The sequence below is a fragment of the Peromyscus leucopus genome, chromosome 8a (genome assembly GCF_004664715.2).
Source record: "Peromyscus leucopus breed LL Stock chromosome 8a, UCI_PerLeu_2.1, whole genome shotgun sequence".
NCBI lineage: Eukaryota > Metazoa > Chordata > Mammalia > Rodentia > Cricetidae > Peromyscus > Peromyscus leucopus.
Genome location: NC_051085.1, coordinates 3915333 through 3931157, shown reverse-complemented (window position 1 = coordinate 3931157; position 15825 = coordinate 3915333). Strand labels below are relative to the sequence as shown.

Sequence of the window (15825 nt, the reverse complement as noted above, 5' to 3'; positions counted from 1 at the left end):
ATATAAGATAGGTATGTAGGTATTTTCATTTCTTCCTGTTATTTTGACTGAGCCAATCACCTTATATGAGGGAAAGCCTTGTTCTGACTCAGAGTTTCAGAGGTTCCTGTCCGTGGCGAATTTGCTCTGTTGCTTCTGGTGAGCCATAGTGGGAATTCTAACTTAACCTCCACACCATCAGAAGTAAACCAGGAGGAGGAGGGAGGGTGGGGTGCCTCACATCTTCCAGGACACGGTCCCATATAACTAACTTCCTTCCGCTTTGGAAGGTTCTACCTTCTCCCCTGGCCCCATGGGCTGAGGACCACGCCTTCACACATGGGCCTTCAGAATACCCTGCTGCTCTGGTTTGCATCAGGGATACTTGCAGCCACGTGTCTAGTGTCCGGTCCGCAGGACTCATGCAGCCTAAACACTCCATAGTTCTCAAGCCTGAGCTTCGTTTTGTTGTGTGTTGTGTTGTCATAGTGAGTGCCAAAGGTGGACGTGGCAGCTGTCACCCTGCCGAAGACTGGGGGCGGGGTTAAAACGATCCCAAAACAGCTTTGGAAGTGTCCTGATGGCACACGCCGAGGGCTTCAGCGCTGCTGTCCAGTTAAGTGAGTGACTTGTTCTCTGATTTTCAAAGTGGCATCTGGTTTTCTCTCCGTGGCATTTCAGAGTGCCCCTCGGCTGGCTAATCGTCGTCAGCGTCTCATTTTATTCTTCCCTTGGTCTTCCGTGCCTTCCTTTGGGGCGGGGGCACAAATCTCCCCACTTATAGATAGAAGTTTTAACACTGCTCTCGCATTTCGTCTTTTTGCAAGTACCTACAACCAGTGCTCTCACTGCCAAGACCTTTTACCCACTGGAGGTGGCAGGAGCAGGCGTGGTGGGCTACAGCTGTTTTGTCCTCTTCCTTCCCTTTTTTTTTTTTTTTCAAAGTATCGCAAAAAGTCCGCTCAGGACTCCCGAGTCTCTACCTCGTTCACTGTCTTTCTGTCTCCTGGGAGGGAGTTGTGTATTCTTTTGTGGCGTGTCCCCTCAGGCTGGAGTTTTCTTTTCTGCGCAAACATGGAGGTTCAACTATGGAAATGATGTTTGTACCTAACAGGGGCTGGAGACTGTGACAGAGCTCGCTTACGAGAGGGGAGAGAGTCAGGTTTTCAGACACCCCAACTGGTAGAGTATATTATTTATATTAATTCTGTTATCTCTTATCTTCTTGGAAAATCTTCCCTAACTCAGAGTTTAAGAACTGGGTGAGAGAACGAACACAGCTTTTTACAATTCCTGTTCTCACGTGCCCCCCCCCCTACGCCCCACTATTATGAAAAACAAAAGAAAGAGAAAGAATGGGACCAAAGAACAAGTGTTGAGTTTTTTTGTAAACCGCTTTGACCTTTTTAAACCCTTCTGCTGTTTAATTAAACTTTTGATAAGAAAAGACCCAAAAATAAAAAATATAATCTTGCACCAGGAAGAAAACCCCCGCAAAATTTTTTTAAAAAATTAAATGGGAAAGGGGGAAAAAAGGGGGCCCCTTTTTTTTTTTGCCTTTGGGGGCGTTGGGGTGGTGGGCTTGTTTTGTTGGGTGGAGAGGGGTGGAGGGGCGGTGGTGGTTTTTGGGGTTGTTGGGTGGTTGGGTTTGTTTTGGGTGTTTTTGATTTAACCTCCCCCTCATTTTATATTTAATAAAAAATAAGGGGGGTTTCCCCCTTTCCAAAAAAATTGGGAGAAGGGAAAGACAAGATAAAGGGGGGGAAAAAACCCAAGGAGGGGCCCCCCCCACGCCTTTTCCCGATGGGTGGGGCAGAAAAAAAAAAAAAAGATTTTGTTTTTTTTGTTTTTTGGGGGTTGGGCGGGCTGAAAACCCTTGGGGGGACCGTAAAAGAGCTAACCCTTATTCTACGGCCTTGATACTGCAGCAAAACTCACAGTGTAGGTGAACACATGACAAACCCCATGAACAGCCATACCCAGCTACAGAATCCCTCAGAATAAGCTGTAGTTCCCGAACTAGTGAAAAACATAGAAATGAACGTGATGTTAGTCCAATTGGATCTCGCATGCTGTCTGGGAGGTGGGGGAGGCGTGGTTGTTGCTTCAAAGATGGGAGGGATGGTTGTGTGACAGCTCGGGCTGGGCATGGGGTAGTTCGTGGTTTTTCGCATGGTGGTGGGTTGGGTGTTAGGAGTAAAGGTAGGATGTGGGTCTGTTTAAGTGGGCTTGTGCGTGCTGAGTGTTTGTGGGGGCCTAGGGTCGAGATATTCATCTTGCTTTGGTGTGACTTTTATTGGGTTTCTCTCTCTCTACAAACACAAAAATACGTTGATATAGAATTGTAGCTAGATTTTTAGCTAGTTATTAAGTTTATAGCACACACTGCAGGAGTCTGTCTGCAGTGTTTTTTTTGGTTAGGTGTGATGTAGGCGGTGATGCGGGGTTTTGGGGCGTATATATGTGGTCAAATCGCGTTAAAGCCTATACTATATAAAATGTTTCTATTGTTTTTTGCTCAAAAAAATGGACTGGAAATATATATTGTTCGTCTTTCTTCGGGAGGCTATGCGGGTGTGGTTCCTGTGGTGTCGTGGGGCGTGTGCAGTGTTCGTGGGTGTTTGACCTACCTCCCCCTTTTCCCAGAACATCATCGTATCTCTCCTTGGGCAGCATATCTCCTGGTCCCTCCCTGATCTGGTCACCACCATTAGTGATTAAAAACTGGGAAAAAATTTCCTTGGGTGTGAGTAACTGGGGTTTTCGTGGGGGGGTTTGGGGCGGAGGGGTTTTATTGGGTTGGTGGAAACGGGGTGAACGCGGATGGTCCTTGGATGTGACCAGGATTGCAGTGATGCCGTTTCAAAATGGGGCCGGGTTTAAAGGTGGTGGTGCTGCGGGGGTTTTTGTCTTGTAGTTCCTGCCCTGGGGGGGGTTGTTATTGGTAAACCAACGCGAGTCCATAATGTTTAGAAGTTGCTGAGGCCAGTCAATGAGTGTATATGGGATTCTGGGGTGTATATGGGTTGTGACAAGACATGGATAGAGGGTGATCCTCCGCTCATTAAAAAATCTGGTTTCATGGTTAAGTTGGTGTTGGGTGAGAGGGAGGTGCGGGTTGTGAGTGTGTGCTGCGGGGGCAGGGGGGGGGTGTGGAGGAGGTATGTGCGGTTGATGGGGAGCTAGGTGTGCCTTCGCGGAGAGGATGGGTTATGAAGAGGCTAATGGTTCCTTATTAGGGAGAACAATGGATGTTGGCTTATAGAAAAAAGTTTGATTTGGGGCTGTGGGTTGGTCTGATTCTTGTACGGGGGCTTGTTTGGGTGGTTTGGGTAGTGGTATTGTGCGGTGGGTTTGGCTAGTGAGAGGGCTCTATAGGTAAGCTCAACGTATGTTGGGCTTGGAGTGTCGAGTGGAGTTGGTTGTTTGCTACTCCGAAAACTGTCACGGTATCCCATCCTCCTTCTATAATAATCCTCTGGTGAGAGGGCTCTCTGGTGTGGTCAGCGGGGTGTGGTGGGTTGGTGGTTTATTGTTAGGGGCGGTGTTCAGATTGGTTTTGGTTCGTTCATGGGGTGGTCCATTGTGGGGTTCGGTGGTTGTAGGATTATAATGGTTAAAAAATGAGATGTTACAGAGAGGTGGTTGGATGAGACAGAGGCAGAAGAGAAAGAATCACATAAATAGTCGGTGAGTTGTAGTATGTTTTGAGAGTTTTTAAGTTCGTCAGGTGCTCTTCTTTTGGTGACGGTGTAGGTGAGCGCGGTTTGTGCGGCGTAGTGTAGCGGGGGGGTTTTGGGTTTTGTTGGTGTGGGGTTGGTTGGGCCTGTTGATGTAGCGTAGTGTAATCATTTCAGCCAAGAGGAGAACCCCCAGGAGCATAAATCGACCTCCATTAAATGAGCGTGCAGGGAAGAAGCACCAATCTTTGTCTCTAGCCCAGATGGTGCAGATAATTGTTTCTCTTTTTTGTGCACAACGGCATGATATGAACATTGGTCGTTGTTCCGGTGTGGCTGGTTGGCGCCCCAGGGTGGAATCTGAGAACAGAATAATGTGTGGTTCTAGTCTAGTGCCTTTGTGCGTATCTGGGGCTGTCATAACACAAAGAACTTACACGCCTTTACCAATTATGAATCTGTAAAAATCGCTCTCATAATTTTCCGTTTGATACTCTGTCCTCAGCTCTCGCACTCTTCCTATCGCAAAAGTTTCCCCTCTCCGCCCCCTCTGTTTATATGAATACCTCTCGATACAATGAGAAAACTAGAAATGGAGTTTTCAGACCTCAGTCCGCTGGTTCTATAATACGGCCTTCAAACGATGGCTAATAGTCAGTCCCTATCAAGTCCATAGTGTCAAAGAAAGCGTTCCTACCGGTGTTATAAGCATAGATAGAGGCCTACAATACTGAGAGAAATATCCGCATCATCACATTTTGGGGGTTTGAGGCAGCGAGTTTAAATGTGACAAAGTACAGGGAAGTGTTCGCTGTTCCGCCTTCAGTCTGTTTAGCACTTGGAGCTCATTCCTCTAACGTCAAATTTTTCTGTCTGAGGGTTCAGTTAGTCAGAGCCTGAGATGATTAATATATGGATACAACCCAAAAAAAACAACTTCCACGTTTTGTTGCCAGCTACATATGAATATGATCTAAACCAATTCATTTTTACTAGCTAGGATTTCATAGTTGACTGTGCATTCCACAGTAAAAAGTAGAGATAACGAAAATAAACAGGGTCCAAGGAACCCCCTCTGTGGCAAGTCTCTCACGAGTCTCAGTTTTGTGACATGCTCCTCTGTGTTGCAGTTCTCTCGCTCAAAATACGCATTCCTTGGGTTTACACACACCACACGCCCCAGTCAGCCGTTTAACATGTGTGGACCAGGAACACAGTGGACATAACCCTGTGACAGGTCCATTGATCTAAGACCAGGGACTGTTAGATCGTTGAACGGTGACCTTTCCTACACTCTCTGCTACTTGTGTTGTGGGCGAGCTCAGGCGTTGGAGGGTAGGGAATCGAACCAATTATGAGGATTGTTATTTTGAACTATAAAGTTGATCAATTTGGAGTTTTGCTTTGTTACCAGAATATGCTTTATGCATTCCGTTCTTGGCTAGGGTGTGGCTCTGGTATGGTGACACAGAGAGCACAACAAAGCCATTATCCCATGCGGGCACGGTGGGACGCACAGCTATATATCCAAAAAAGCAAAATCAAGAAGAAGAGCAAGAAGAAGCAAAGGCAGGATCATGCTGAATCGAAGTTTAGACGAGCCAGCCTGGGCTCCCCACTGAGTTCAGGAAAGGCGCAAAGCTACACAGAGAAACCCTGTCTCGAAAACCTAAAAAAAAAAAAAAAAAAAAACGGAAAAAAGAAAAAGAAAAAAGCCTTTCACCTTGTTTTGGGGAAAAAAAGAAAAAAACTTTTTACAGAGCTTTGGCTTCTCCTCGTTGTTGTGCTCCTCTCTCTACTACTTACTCTCCTTTTTTTATACGCAAAATGCCAGTTAAAATCCAGCCCATGGAACTATAAATATCGCCAGATACGATACCCTTACCGTGAGTTACTCACCGAACCCAAACATGTAAGACCTCATAACTAGCTATAAGCAGAAGAATAGAATGTCCGGTCAGATAAAATCTCTCTCTTGTGCCCTCTTTCCCAGCGCTTTCCTCTATCCCAGTCGTGTCATCTTAACCATAACTCCCTCTCTACTCACCATTACTCAGCGCATAGTGCATGCAACAAATGCATTCACATCAGCATAAGAGCCTCTACCTAGTCCATCCTCACCTTTCGGTAGGCCTAAAGCACAAGCTGCTCTCTTGTCTCCTGTCCTCAGCCACACACAGCTGCTCTCCTTGTCTCTCGTTCTCAGCCCACAACCAGCTGCTCTCGCTTAAGTCCACATCACGCTGCACAAGTCACTTCCACAACAATAATGCTGTGCTCGAGACAAACAAATCTCTGTCTCTGTTCACAGTTCCTCAGTCCCCACACCGTCAGCTGCGTGTGGCTCTGTCCATCTAGCCCACACAAATGGTTTTTTAACCCAGCTGCTCTCCTTGTCTCATGTCCATATTTTTCCTTCAGTTTTGCTTATCTATCCCAAGATCTGCTCTCCTTGTCTCTGTCCGTCCCTCCCCATTTAAGTCCAACCCCCCCACCAAACCAAGCTGCATCTCCATTATTTATATTTTATATGAATATTAAAAAAATGTTGAAGAACACATGTCTCTCGAAGAGCCACTATCCGAGCTGCGTGACTCAATGTGCTCTGATACCATCACAGTCCACACCTTTAAAGACATGACGCTTTTTTCTCCTCGGGTGGTTTCTTACCCCGCACACCTGGGGATGCTGCGCAATCATATCCATGGTGATACATACTGTCCATCCGTGGCAGCCCACACCAGCTGCCTTCAATTGTCTCTGTTTCTCACTCTAACCAATAGGCAGCTTTCCCAACAACCAGTCTGCTCTCACAAGTCACCCTCTGTCTCTGTCCTCAGCCCACACCAGCTGCTCTCCTTGTCTCTGTCCTCTAGCCCACACAGCTGCTCTCCTTGTCCTCGCCCACACCAGCTGCTCTCCTTGTCTCTGTCCTCAGCCCACACCAGCTGCTCTCCTTGTCTCTGTCCATCCTCAGCCCACACCAGCTGCTCTCCTTGTCTCTGTCCTCAGCCCACACCAGCTGCTCTCCTTGTCTCTGTCCATCCTCAGCCCACACCAGCTGCTCTCCTTGTCTCTGTCCTCAGCCCACACCAGCTGCTCTCCTTGTCTCTGTCCATCCTCAGCCCACACCAGCTGCTCTCCTTGTCTCTGTCCTCAGCCCACACCAGCTGCTCTCCTTGTCTCTGTCCTCAGCCCACACCAGCTGCTCTCCTTGTCTCTGTCCTCCAGCCCACACCAGCTGCTCTCCTTGTCTCTGTCCTCAGCCCACACCAGCTGCTCTCCTTGTCTCTGTCCATCCTCAGCCCACACCAGCTGCTCTCCTTGTCTCTGTCCATCTCAGCCCACACCAGCTGCTCTCCTTGTCTCTGTCCATCCTCAGCCCACACCAGCTGCTCTTTTTTTTTTTCTCTCCTTGTCTCTGTCCATCCTCAGCCCACACCAGCTGCTCTCCTTGTCTCTGTCCATCCTCAGCCCACACCAGCTGCTCTCCTTGTCTCTGTCCATCCTCAGCCCACACCAGCTGCTCTCTCTTGTCTCTGTCCATCCTCAGCCCACACCAGCTGCTCTCCTTGTCTCTGTCCATCCTCAGCCCACACCAGCTGCTCTCCTTGTCTCCATCCTCAGCCCACACCAGCTGCTCTCCTTGTCTCTGTCCTCAGCCCACACCAGCTGCTCTCCTTGTCTCTGTCCATCCTCAGCCCACACCAGCTGCTCTCCTTGTCTCCGTCCTCAGCCCACACCAGCTGCTCTCCTTGTCTCTGTCCTCAGCCCACACTAGCTGCTCTCTTTGTCTCTGTCCATCCTCAGCCCACACCAGCTGCTCTCCCTGTCTCCGTCCATCCTCAGCCCACACCAGCTGCTCTCCCTGCCTTCATCTTACTGTTGTAATGACATCACTTTCATCAGGAAACATCTTAAGGCCAAACACTCCTTCCGTAATGGAGTTCTTTCAATCTTGAATTCACTTTTTAGACAGCTCTCTGCTGTTTGTGGTCCAGAACGTTTTCTTCAAGGCCACTTTCCCTGTCCTTTCCCTACATGATCAGGTGAGACATGATGTATCAGTAGGTTACAGTGGTTCACATTATAGTATTAAGAGTGTGCAGTAGACTAACCTGGGCTAACCCAGATGACTATACACAGGGAATATTGATAACATACATTTATCATAGAAACCATCAAGCTTATGCCTCCCTCCTTCATGGAAACATTTGTGTGCCTTTATACAGAATGGAGGGAAGTATGGGTCACTCCTTTTAATGATAACCAGCCTCTGTTGTGTATTCATTTCATTCTGCTTTTAGAATTGTATCTCAGCTTATCTGAATAAACAGCAATGTAGAATCTGCCTGTTCCTCTCCGTCTTTCATTGGGGAATTTAATTCCAGTTCCTGGTGGCTTGTCTGAGCTCTTAATTCTAGCCCCCAAATCCTTCATTATTTATGGTGACATCAAGGCGAATCAGGTGATCACGAGGCACGTGCTTACTCATTATTCCGTCTTGTTTTTGTTGCAATGTTTGGAACATCTTTTTCTCCCTGATTTAGGGGTGTGTGTGTGTGTGTGTGTGTGTGTGTGTGTGTGTGTGGTAGGTACCCTGTACTGATTTAAAAACCCTCACTCACTGTCATATAGTTATATACATACATACAGAATATTGTTTCTCAGCTGCTAGAGAAATACCTACAGAGAGGTTGAGAGGAAAGAGAGCTGCCATTTTAATCCATGAGCAGTCGGTTTCACTGTGTCCCGTGGGATCCCAGCAAGCACTGGGGTCCCAGGACCGATTTTTCTCACACTTGACAGTTATGTTTAAAGTACAGGAGGAACTGTTTCCGTACCAGCCTCTCTGGCTCACTCTCTCAACCACAGCACTGCGTTGTCTAGTTGTTTCTTTGAAGTAATTCTTAAATATTAAGAGGGTAGTATTAAATTCAGGAAGCAGAATTTTCATTAGTGGTTTAAATGCTGGAATTCTTGGTACATATTAGTTATTTTGAATCATGCACAATTACTGGGAAAGAGTTGGAAATTTGATTCTGAAATGACATGTGATGGATCACCTTTGGTTCCTGGTTGCTGCCTACGTGTGTGTCCTTGGCTGGGTGTGTGTCAGGTAGCACAGCCCCAGAGGGACTGGTCAGGAGACCCCGGAGAGGCTGTAGACCTTGAGTAGATCATGGGGCTTCCCAGCAGTGTCCTTGAGGTAAATGACTGCAGATGAGTTTTTCATTTTGGGGGGGTTTGAGGGGGTGGCATTCCCTCTGACCTGACTTGGTTGAAAAGCTGTTGAGGTCAGTTTGGTATTCTACCTTTTCTTAGATCCCCCAACGTATGCCAGCCTTCTGCATTGAGTGCTTAGGTTGCTGTTGGTGTTGGCTACTCTTCTGGTTACTGTGACACAATGCTGGACAGAAAGCTCACAGTTTAATGTGTGTGATCCATCATGGTGGGTGTGGTTGTTTGAGTGAGAACGGTCCCCAATAGGCTCCTTTATTTGAACGATTGGTCCCCAGTTGGTTGGAACTGTTTGGGAAGGATCAGGAGGTGTGGCCTTGTGGGAGGAGGTGTGTCACTGGGTGGGCTTTGAGGCTTCAGAAGACTGGTGGGACTCCCAGTCTCTCTCTGCCTCACGGTTGTGGATCAGGATGTGAGCTCTGCACTGTTCCATCACTCTGCCATCATGAACTCTAACCCTCTGAAGCTTTGAGCCAGATTAAACCCTTTTTGTAAGTCGCCTTGGTCGTGGTGTTTTATTCCAGCAATCTAAAAGTAACTGAGACAGTGGGGAGGCCTGAGAGTTGGCTCCTCACTCACACGAGAGCAGATCAGGTAGCAGAGAGAGATGAATGCTGGTGCTCGGCTGCCTTCCTCCTTTTCCCCCTTATATTCAGTCCAGGACCCCGGTCCATGGGATGGCACCACCCACAGTTGTGGGGAGTCTTCCTTCCCCAGTGAAACCTCTGGAAATGCTTTCCAGGAACTCCCAGGGCGTGGCTCCCAGGAGACTGCAAATGCAATCCCGTTAATGGTGAACAGTGAGGTCACAGTGTTGGAGGGGGAGGCAGTAGGCAGTGGTGCTGATGAGGAGACCTCCGCTCCTCCAGGGTACCGCTCAGGTCAGACTCTTCTCATCTGCTTGACACACCTACCAGGGTGCTGATGGGCTAGGGCCCTGCCTGGTAGCCTCGGGTAGTACCTAGCATCCTTGTGGCCCTTGTGTTCCATGAGACTTGGAGGCTAACCTGAGACTTCCTCTCCTAGGTGTCATTTACCACTGTGATCTTACCAAAGAGGAACTGGAACCCATAGTTTTCCGAGAGGTGACGGTGAAGGGAATCGATGCTTCTGATTACCAGACAATCCAGGTATGGAGAAATTGATGTCTTTAACAGGACAGTTGGGGAATGTGACTCTCGGGCTGCTGCTCACATTCCACCTTGTCAAAAGCCGTGGAGGCAACCTATGGTAATACAGAAGACAAATATCTTTGGAGTTCCTGCTGTTTCCAGGCATTGAACCAGGTGCCTAGGGCCCTGCAGGAGGCCCTGGAGTTACTGCCCTCATAGCCTTTGGGTTCTGCTCCCATGACTGTTCTTGACAGGAAATGAGCACCATTTGTCTGTGTCTGTCTGCCTACTTGAAGTAGAGATTGCCAAGCTCAGGTTGTCGAGATTTGCTCCGTGTAACGTGTCTCCCTCTTCAGTCTGAAGTCTGTGTGTTTCTGCTCAGTAGAGCAGGTACTTGCAGCACCCCTGGATGAATGGATGAGCGAAAAAGTTGTTCAGACACCGCACCTCAGTCCCCTGTCGCTGCCTTTTCAGGGTGAGGCTCTCCTTTTGGCTTGTTTAGCTCCCTGAGGGTGTTGAGTTTTCCAGAAAAATGAATGGCTGTTTGACTGACGTGATGGAAAACGTCTGTCCTTTGCAGTGAGAGATTGCCCAGAGTGCTGGGTGTTTCAGGAGGCACTCCCATTCCAGATACAACAGGACTGAGGCACATAAAAACTCACAGAGACTGTGGTAGCATGCATGAGACCCACACAGGTCCCGGACACACAGTCCTACCCCAACGAAGAAAGCTGTCTGTAGTTGGTGCATGCTGGCAGAGGAAAAGCCAGTTTTTGCCAGTGGAATCTCACTGGGTATATTAGCCACACTTCCAGGTACCCTCCATGTCCAAGAGGAGTTGGCCAGCTGCAAAGAAACTCAGTGGTGTTTTGTGTAGGCATTTTGCCTCATTTTGTTTTGTTTGGGATTTTTGTTGGTTTGTATGTCATATTGGTCTTTGTTTGTTTGTTTTGATTTCTTTGTGTGTGTTTTTGTAGAGTTTTGTTTTTGTTTATTAGTGTGTTTTTTGTTTTGCTTTTGTTTTAAAGAAAGAGAAAAAGCATAAAATTGGGTGGGTAGGGAGGTGGGGAGGAACGGGTGCAGGGGGGGAATCAATCAAAATTACATTGTGCAAAAAAATTCAATAAACATGTCAACGAAGCTTAAAATAAAAGGCACTCCCACCTGGAAGGCTGAATCACACAGGCTACAGATCAGGAACCAGAACATTGACAAGACGGCAGTAGATCCTGGACTCAAGGATCTTGAGCGCTCCCAAGGGCGTTCCCATGACATCTGACATCAGTCACTATGATGGGGTGAATTCCCTCCGTTGTCTAGAACTAGTCTTGTTGATGGCTAGATAGAGACTGTAAGTAAAACTTTATTTACAAAAACAGGTGGAAACTGGGTTTGGTACAAGACTGTGGTTTACCATCTGTGTCCTGTATTAACTGTTAGCAAGCTGGCCTTCTGTATGATTGGAGAGCAGCAACACCCATGTGCTTATCCACTGCCTGACTGCTGGGTATTTTGACTGAATGGCTGCACCACAGACTGCATGACCCATTATATGTGTCCTAACTTATTTAGTATGTTAGGACCCTTAAAAGAGTTTGTTGGATTGTGATCTGTGTGAATAGTATGTAAAGTCAGAGACACTTTCAGACAGGCCTTACTTTGCCTTACATTAGGTAAGTCACATAGCCTTCCTGCCACTGTGTTTCCATTGTAAGTAGTTTTCAGTATCCCTTCGGCGTTATTAGAAGGTTGTGGGAGCCCGTTTTCAGGTTCCTCGTGGCTTTACCCAGCAGGTCCACATAGGACCACGGGCCTGAGTGCAGGTGTCTGAGATGGTCTGCACTTGGCTGTGCTGGGGGAGGAGGAGGTCTTTTGCTCCACCCCTTGGCGTCTCTATAAAAACCCTGGGGCAGACAGTCAGGGCCTGTTGGAATAGGTTCCAGGCTCTCTTGAGGCTATCCTGTATTTTCTGTTTATCTCCACAATCCAAATCCTTCTATCTAATATTTCCTGCTGCTCGCACTCAAGAAAACTCTGGGGAGCTGTGGGATTGGTGGGTAAATGCCCCACAGAAGGTAACATGTATTATGAAGTAACATAGATTGAGCACAATCTATTTATTTTAATAGAAATAACTAGTGTTCGTGTAATTTTTTTTATGTCAGCTGGACTTGTTTGACACCTAGCTTCATTGGACAATTGGACATTTAGGAGGGCTTCTGTGTGGGTCACTGCCCCACATGCTTGTAACGTGGCTCTGCAGAAAATGTATCCCTGTCAGCTGTTGCATTGACTCTCGTAAGGCCGCCTTCTGGTCCTTGCCTGGGCGTCCCCAGTGAGGATGGTATATGTACTCTTTTCAGTTCCAAACGGGAGGATAATGCTGTAGCGCTCAGCACGTGCTTGTGTGGAATATAAACCCCTTAGCTGTGTGACCAGAGCAGCTGAATTTCCAGGAGACCGTGCTCTTGGTTGCCCAGGGCCTGTGTCATGCCACAGCTCGGAGACTCCTCTGTCCCTGACACTCCATGACACAAAGCTGGACCTTCTCACATAGTTAGACCTGCTTCTCTGGGGGAAGAAGATTTGTGGTGAATATAAAACATTTCTCTTTCCATTTTGGGCTGTGCTATGCTGGACAAGTGCTCACAGCCCTGAGCCATGCCTAGCCCCTGCGGTGAATGTTTAGGGAGCCTGGGCCAGCGTACTGGCTTGCAGAGGGGAGCATGCTGCTGCTGCCCCTTGTGGTCTGTCAGGCCTGTTTGCAGGGGTCTGGGTTTATGTTTCTGCAGCGGAGAGCGGATGGACGCAGGTGTGCTCACAGTTTGATGGTGCCCTTGGCAGTCACCTCCCGCCGTCAATCACAGGCTCTAGGGAGGGATTTGCGCACGAATGAAAAGCTCCCTCGCAGTGTGTAGTAAAACGATAAGTAAAGGCAGCGGTTTAGAAAAACTCATTTCATTTTCACTTATCCTGGGTATTGGCCCTTTCGGTCCCACATGACTTGAGTTTATAGTTATCCCATGTGTGATCTGAACAGACCTCGCGGGCTGCTCTCTTCCGCCATCTGTAAGTGACTGCAGAAGCTTGGAGTAGCCTGCGGGCTGGCAACCGCTAATAGTGTCCACGACCTCCTACATCCTAGAGCTGCCTTCTTTCTAGAGGCACAGCAGGCCAGAGGGCCAAACTGGGGCGGGGGGCGGGGGGTGGGGAACACACATGGCTAAAGACAAGGTGAACAGCCTGATGCTGAGTTCGTCAGCAGACACAGAGCAAAGCCAATGTCTGCAGTTTTCTCCATCCTGGTGGCCGTCCTGGGAAAAGCAAGAGCAGCAGAAACACCTTTTCTACTAATTGTCTAAGTTGCTGTTCAAAAAACCCAAGAAACAAGTCTCAAAGAATTTGTCATCTCTCTCCTCATCTGAGTTTTAGGTGGGTTGATTAGCATTCCCTCTGCTTTTTACTGTGAGGCAATCATATTCTGGTGATTAGAACATGTCTGCCCAAGTCTTTTCAAAAGAAGCTAAGATCATTAGCAGCGCCATCTTAGGAAACAGATTTGTGAACTTGCCTGAAAAAGCTATCTACAGGTATCACCAGTAATCCGTTTCTTTTTTAACAAAGTGAAAGAATAGGGAAGGTTAGTCCATCAGTGGATACCACACCTGTAGCACTGCCAGGGACGTTGTGAATGCAGCCGTTCCGTATGTGGGAACTGTTCTAGGAAATGTAGTCGGGTCTGAGAGGTGAACACGAAGATCTGAAAAGAGCTGAGGATGCTACTGCCGTGGTCCAGGGAAAGATGCTATTGTATGTGGAGATGTTCCTGGCTGGGGTGAAGAGCAGTCAGGAGACGGGGAGGGTGTGGGGTGTGAGTGTTTTTATAATCACTGACCGTTTGCCGCCCCCTGTCATCCAGAGCATGCGTCTGCTTTTTCATTGCTGTGAGATACCATAATTTCACAGTCAATTCAAGAAGCTAAGCCTCTAGTCCCCACTATTCTGTGGTGCCTCTGGCCCGTGTCATCAGTAGATGGAATTGTGTGCTGTGGCTGAGCAGGGCATAACAAAGAAATGGAGCGTAGCCAGAGTACGCTTTCTGGCTTCTCACAGGCTCATTGTGGTTCAGCCAGCTGGGAGATTGGTTTTTTCCCCTCAGACTAAAATGAAATAAAAAAAAAAATCATAGACCTGAAAATGGACCAGTGGCTGAATATACTCCAACTCTTTTCTCTACAGTTTTATGAAAGACAAGATAAATCAGTAGAACCCAAGTGTCCATGTTTTATAAGCAGGTGCAGACTTGCTTGGGATGGGACAGTCGTAAGGTTGTTAGCGTTTGGCCATGGTGTCACTGCCTGTATACTCCTCCTTTACGCTTAGTAGGACACTTCCTCAGGATGGCCGCCTGTGCTGCACACCACCATCCTCACAGGGGTTTGCTCTAGCCCTGAAAGTTAGCATCAGGTGATTGTTTGAGCTTACCAACATGCCTTAGGGTCAAAGTAGTGGGATATCTGTTTTCTTAAATTAGATTTGGGCTTTGCATTTCTTTAATTTAGGTTTCTGTGACCTTGCTAATAACTGATTTGTGGATGCTAACTTACAGGTTCTGCTACTGAGAGAGTATATTTGTGAAACATGAGTAAGCTTTTTAATGCCATGAACTTTAGCTCCAAGCTCACAGCGTCTGTAGCATCGAGAGCCCAGCCATGTCCTTGTGAGCTGACTGTGGCTCTGTTGATAATACTGTTCTTTCTGTAGCACTGGGTTCGTGGAACTGGGCCGTGGTTAGAAATGGAAGGGCAGTGGCAAGTTGGCACAGCCAGTAAAGGTGCGTGCTGCCAAGCCTGGCAGTCCAAGTTTGGCCTCTGACCCACGCGTGGAAGGAGAGAGCCAGTTCCCACAAGTTGTGCTCTGACCCCAGTGTGTGTTCCTCGGCACGTCAACACGCGCGCGCGCGCACACACGCACACTCACACACACACGCACAGTGAGAGAGAGGATTAACATTTTTGAAGGTTGCTGGGGGGGGTGGGTGAAGGCATTGTTTTGGGGAACTCTGAGGTCTCCCTGGTGCTGGACTCGCTGTGAAATACTCCGCACCTGAATTGCCGTCAGGTCTCGGTTTGTCGCCTCAGCGTCTGCGTTGTTCATCTTGTACGGTGACGTAGTCCCGTGTAAACAGACTTGTGGAGCGCGTCAGCATTCCGGAGCAAGGTGTGATGCTCCTGTGCAGAGTGCACGTCTCTCCTTGTCTCTGAAGGTCGGCCGTGGTACAGTGGCTTCACCGAGAAGGATGGCAAGGGTCTGTGTCCGTACGGTAGAGGAGCGCGCTCTGTGCCCTGGCTCTGTGGTTGGTGCTGTCTTCAGTGTTGTTCACACTTTCTCCTCCATGTCTAAAACACAGCATCACTTTGTGTCAGCCTGAGAACAGCCATAGCGTGTAGATATCAAGGAAGCCTTGAGAATTTAGCTAGCCCTCTTGGGTAACCGTATATAATCTGGATCATGAAAGGCCATAAAATGAAATACTCCTCAACTCTAAGGGAAAATGAAGTTTAAACATTTGCAGGAGAATAGATGCCCTTAGAATGTATAATGTTAAGAAAGGTCACATAATCTCAGAAAAGAAAAAAAAAGCACATGTTCTTTCATATGTGGAATCTGGCCCATCATAAGTCTGTATGTAAACAAATTACACGTGGGGACAGTGTAACATGAAGGAAAGAGAACACAAAGGCTAAACATAAGGGGACAGGGAGGGCTGAATGCAGTGATTGTTTTTCTAGTTCTGGTTCCGACATGCCTTT

The 15825-nt window shown here is 47.8% G+C and overlaps 1 protein-coding gene across 1 annotated transcript in view; it reads left to right on the top strand.

Moving 5' to 3' along the window:
* LOC114687845 (prolyl endopeptidase) overlaps positions 1-15825 on the top strand; it is a 122518-nt gene that overhangs the window by 72669 nt on the left and 34024 nt on the right. The window contains exons 10-12 of the mRNA XM_037200518.1: positions 7635-7708; positions 9643-9781; positions 9894-10030. Coding sequence (XP_037056413.1) covers positions 7635-7708; positions 9643-9781; positions 9894-10030 — 350 coding nt within the window. The remainder of the gene's footprint in view (positions 1-7634; positions 7709-9642; positions 9782-9893; positions 10031-15825) is intronic.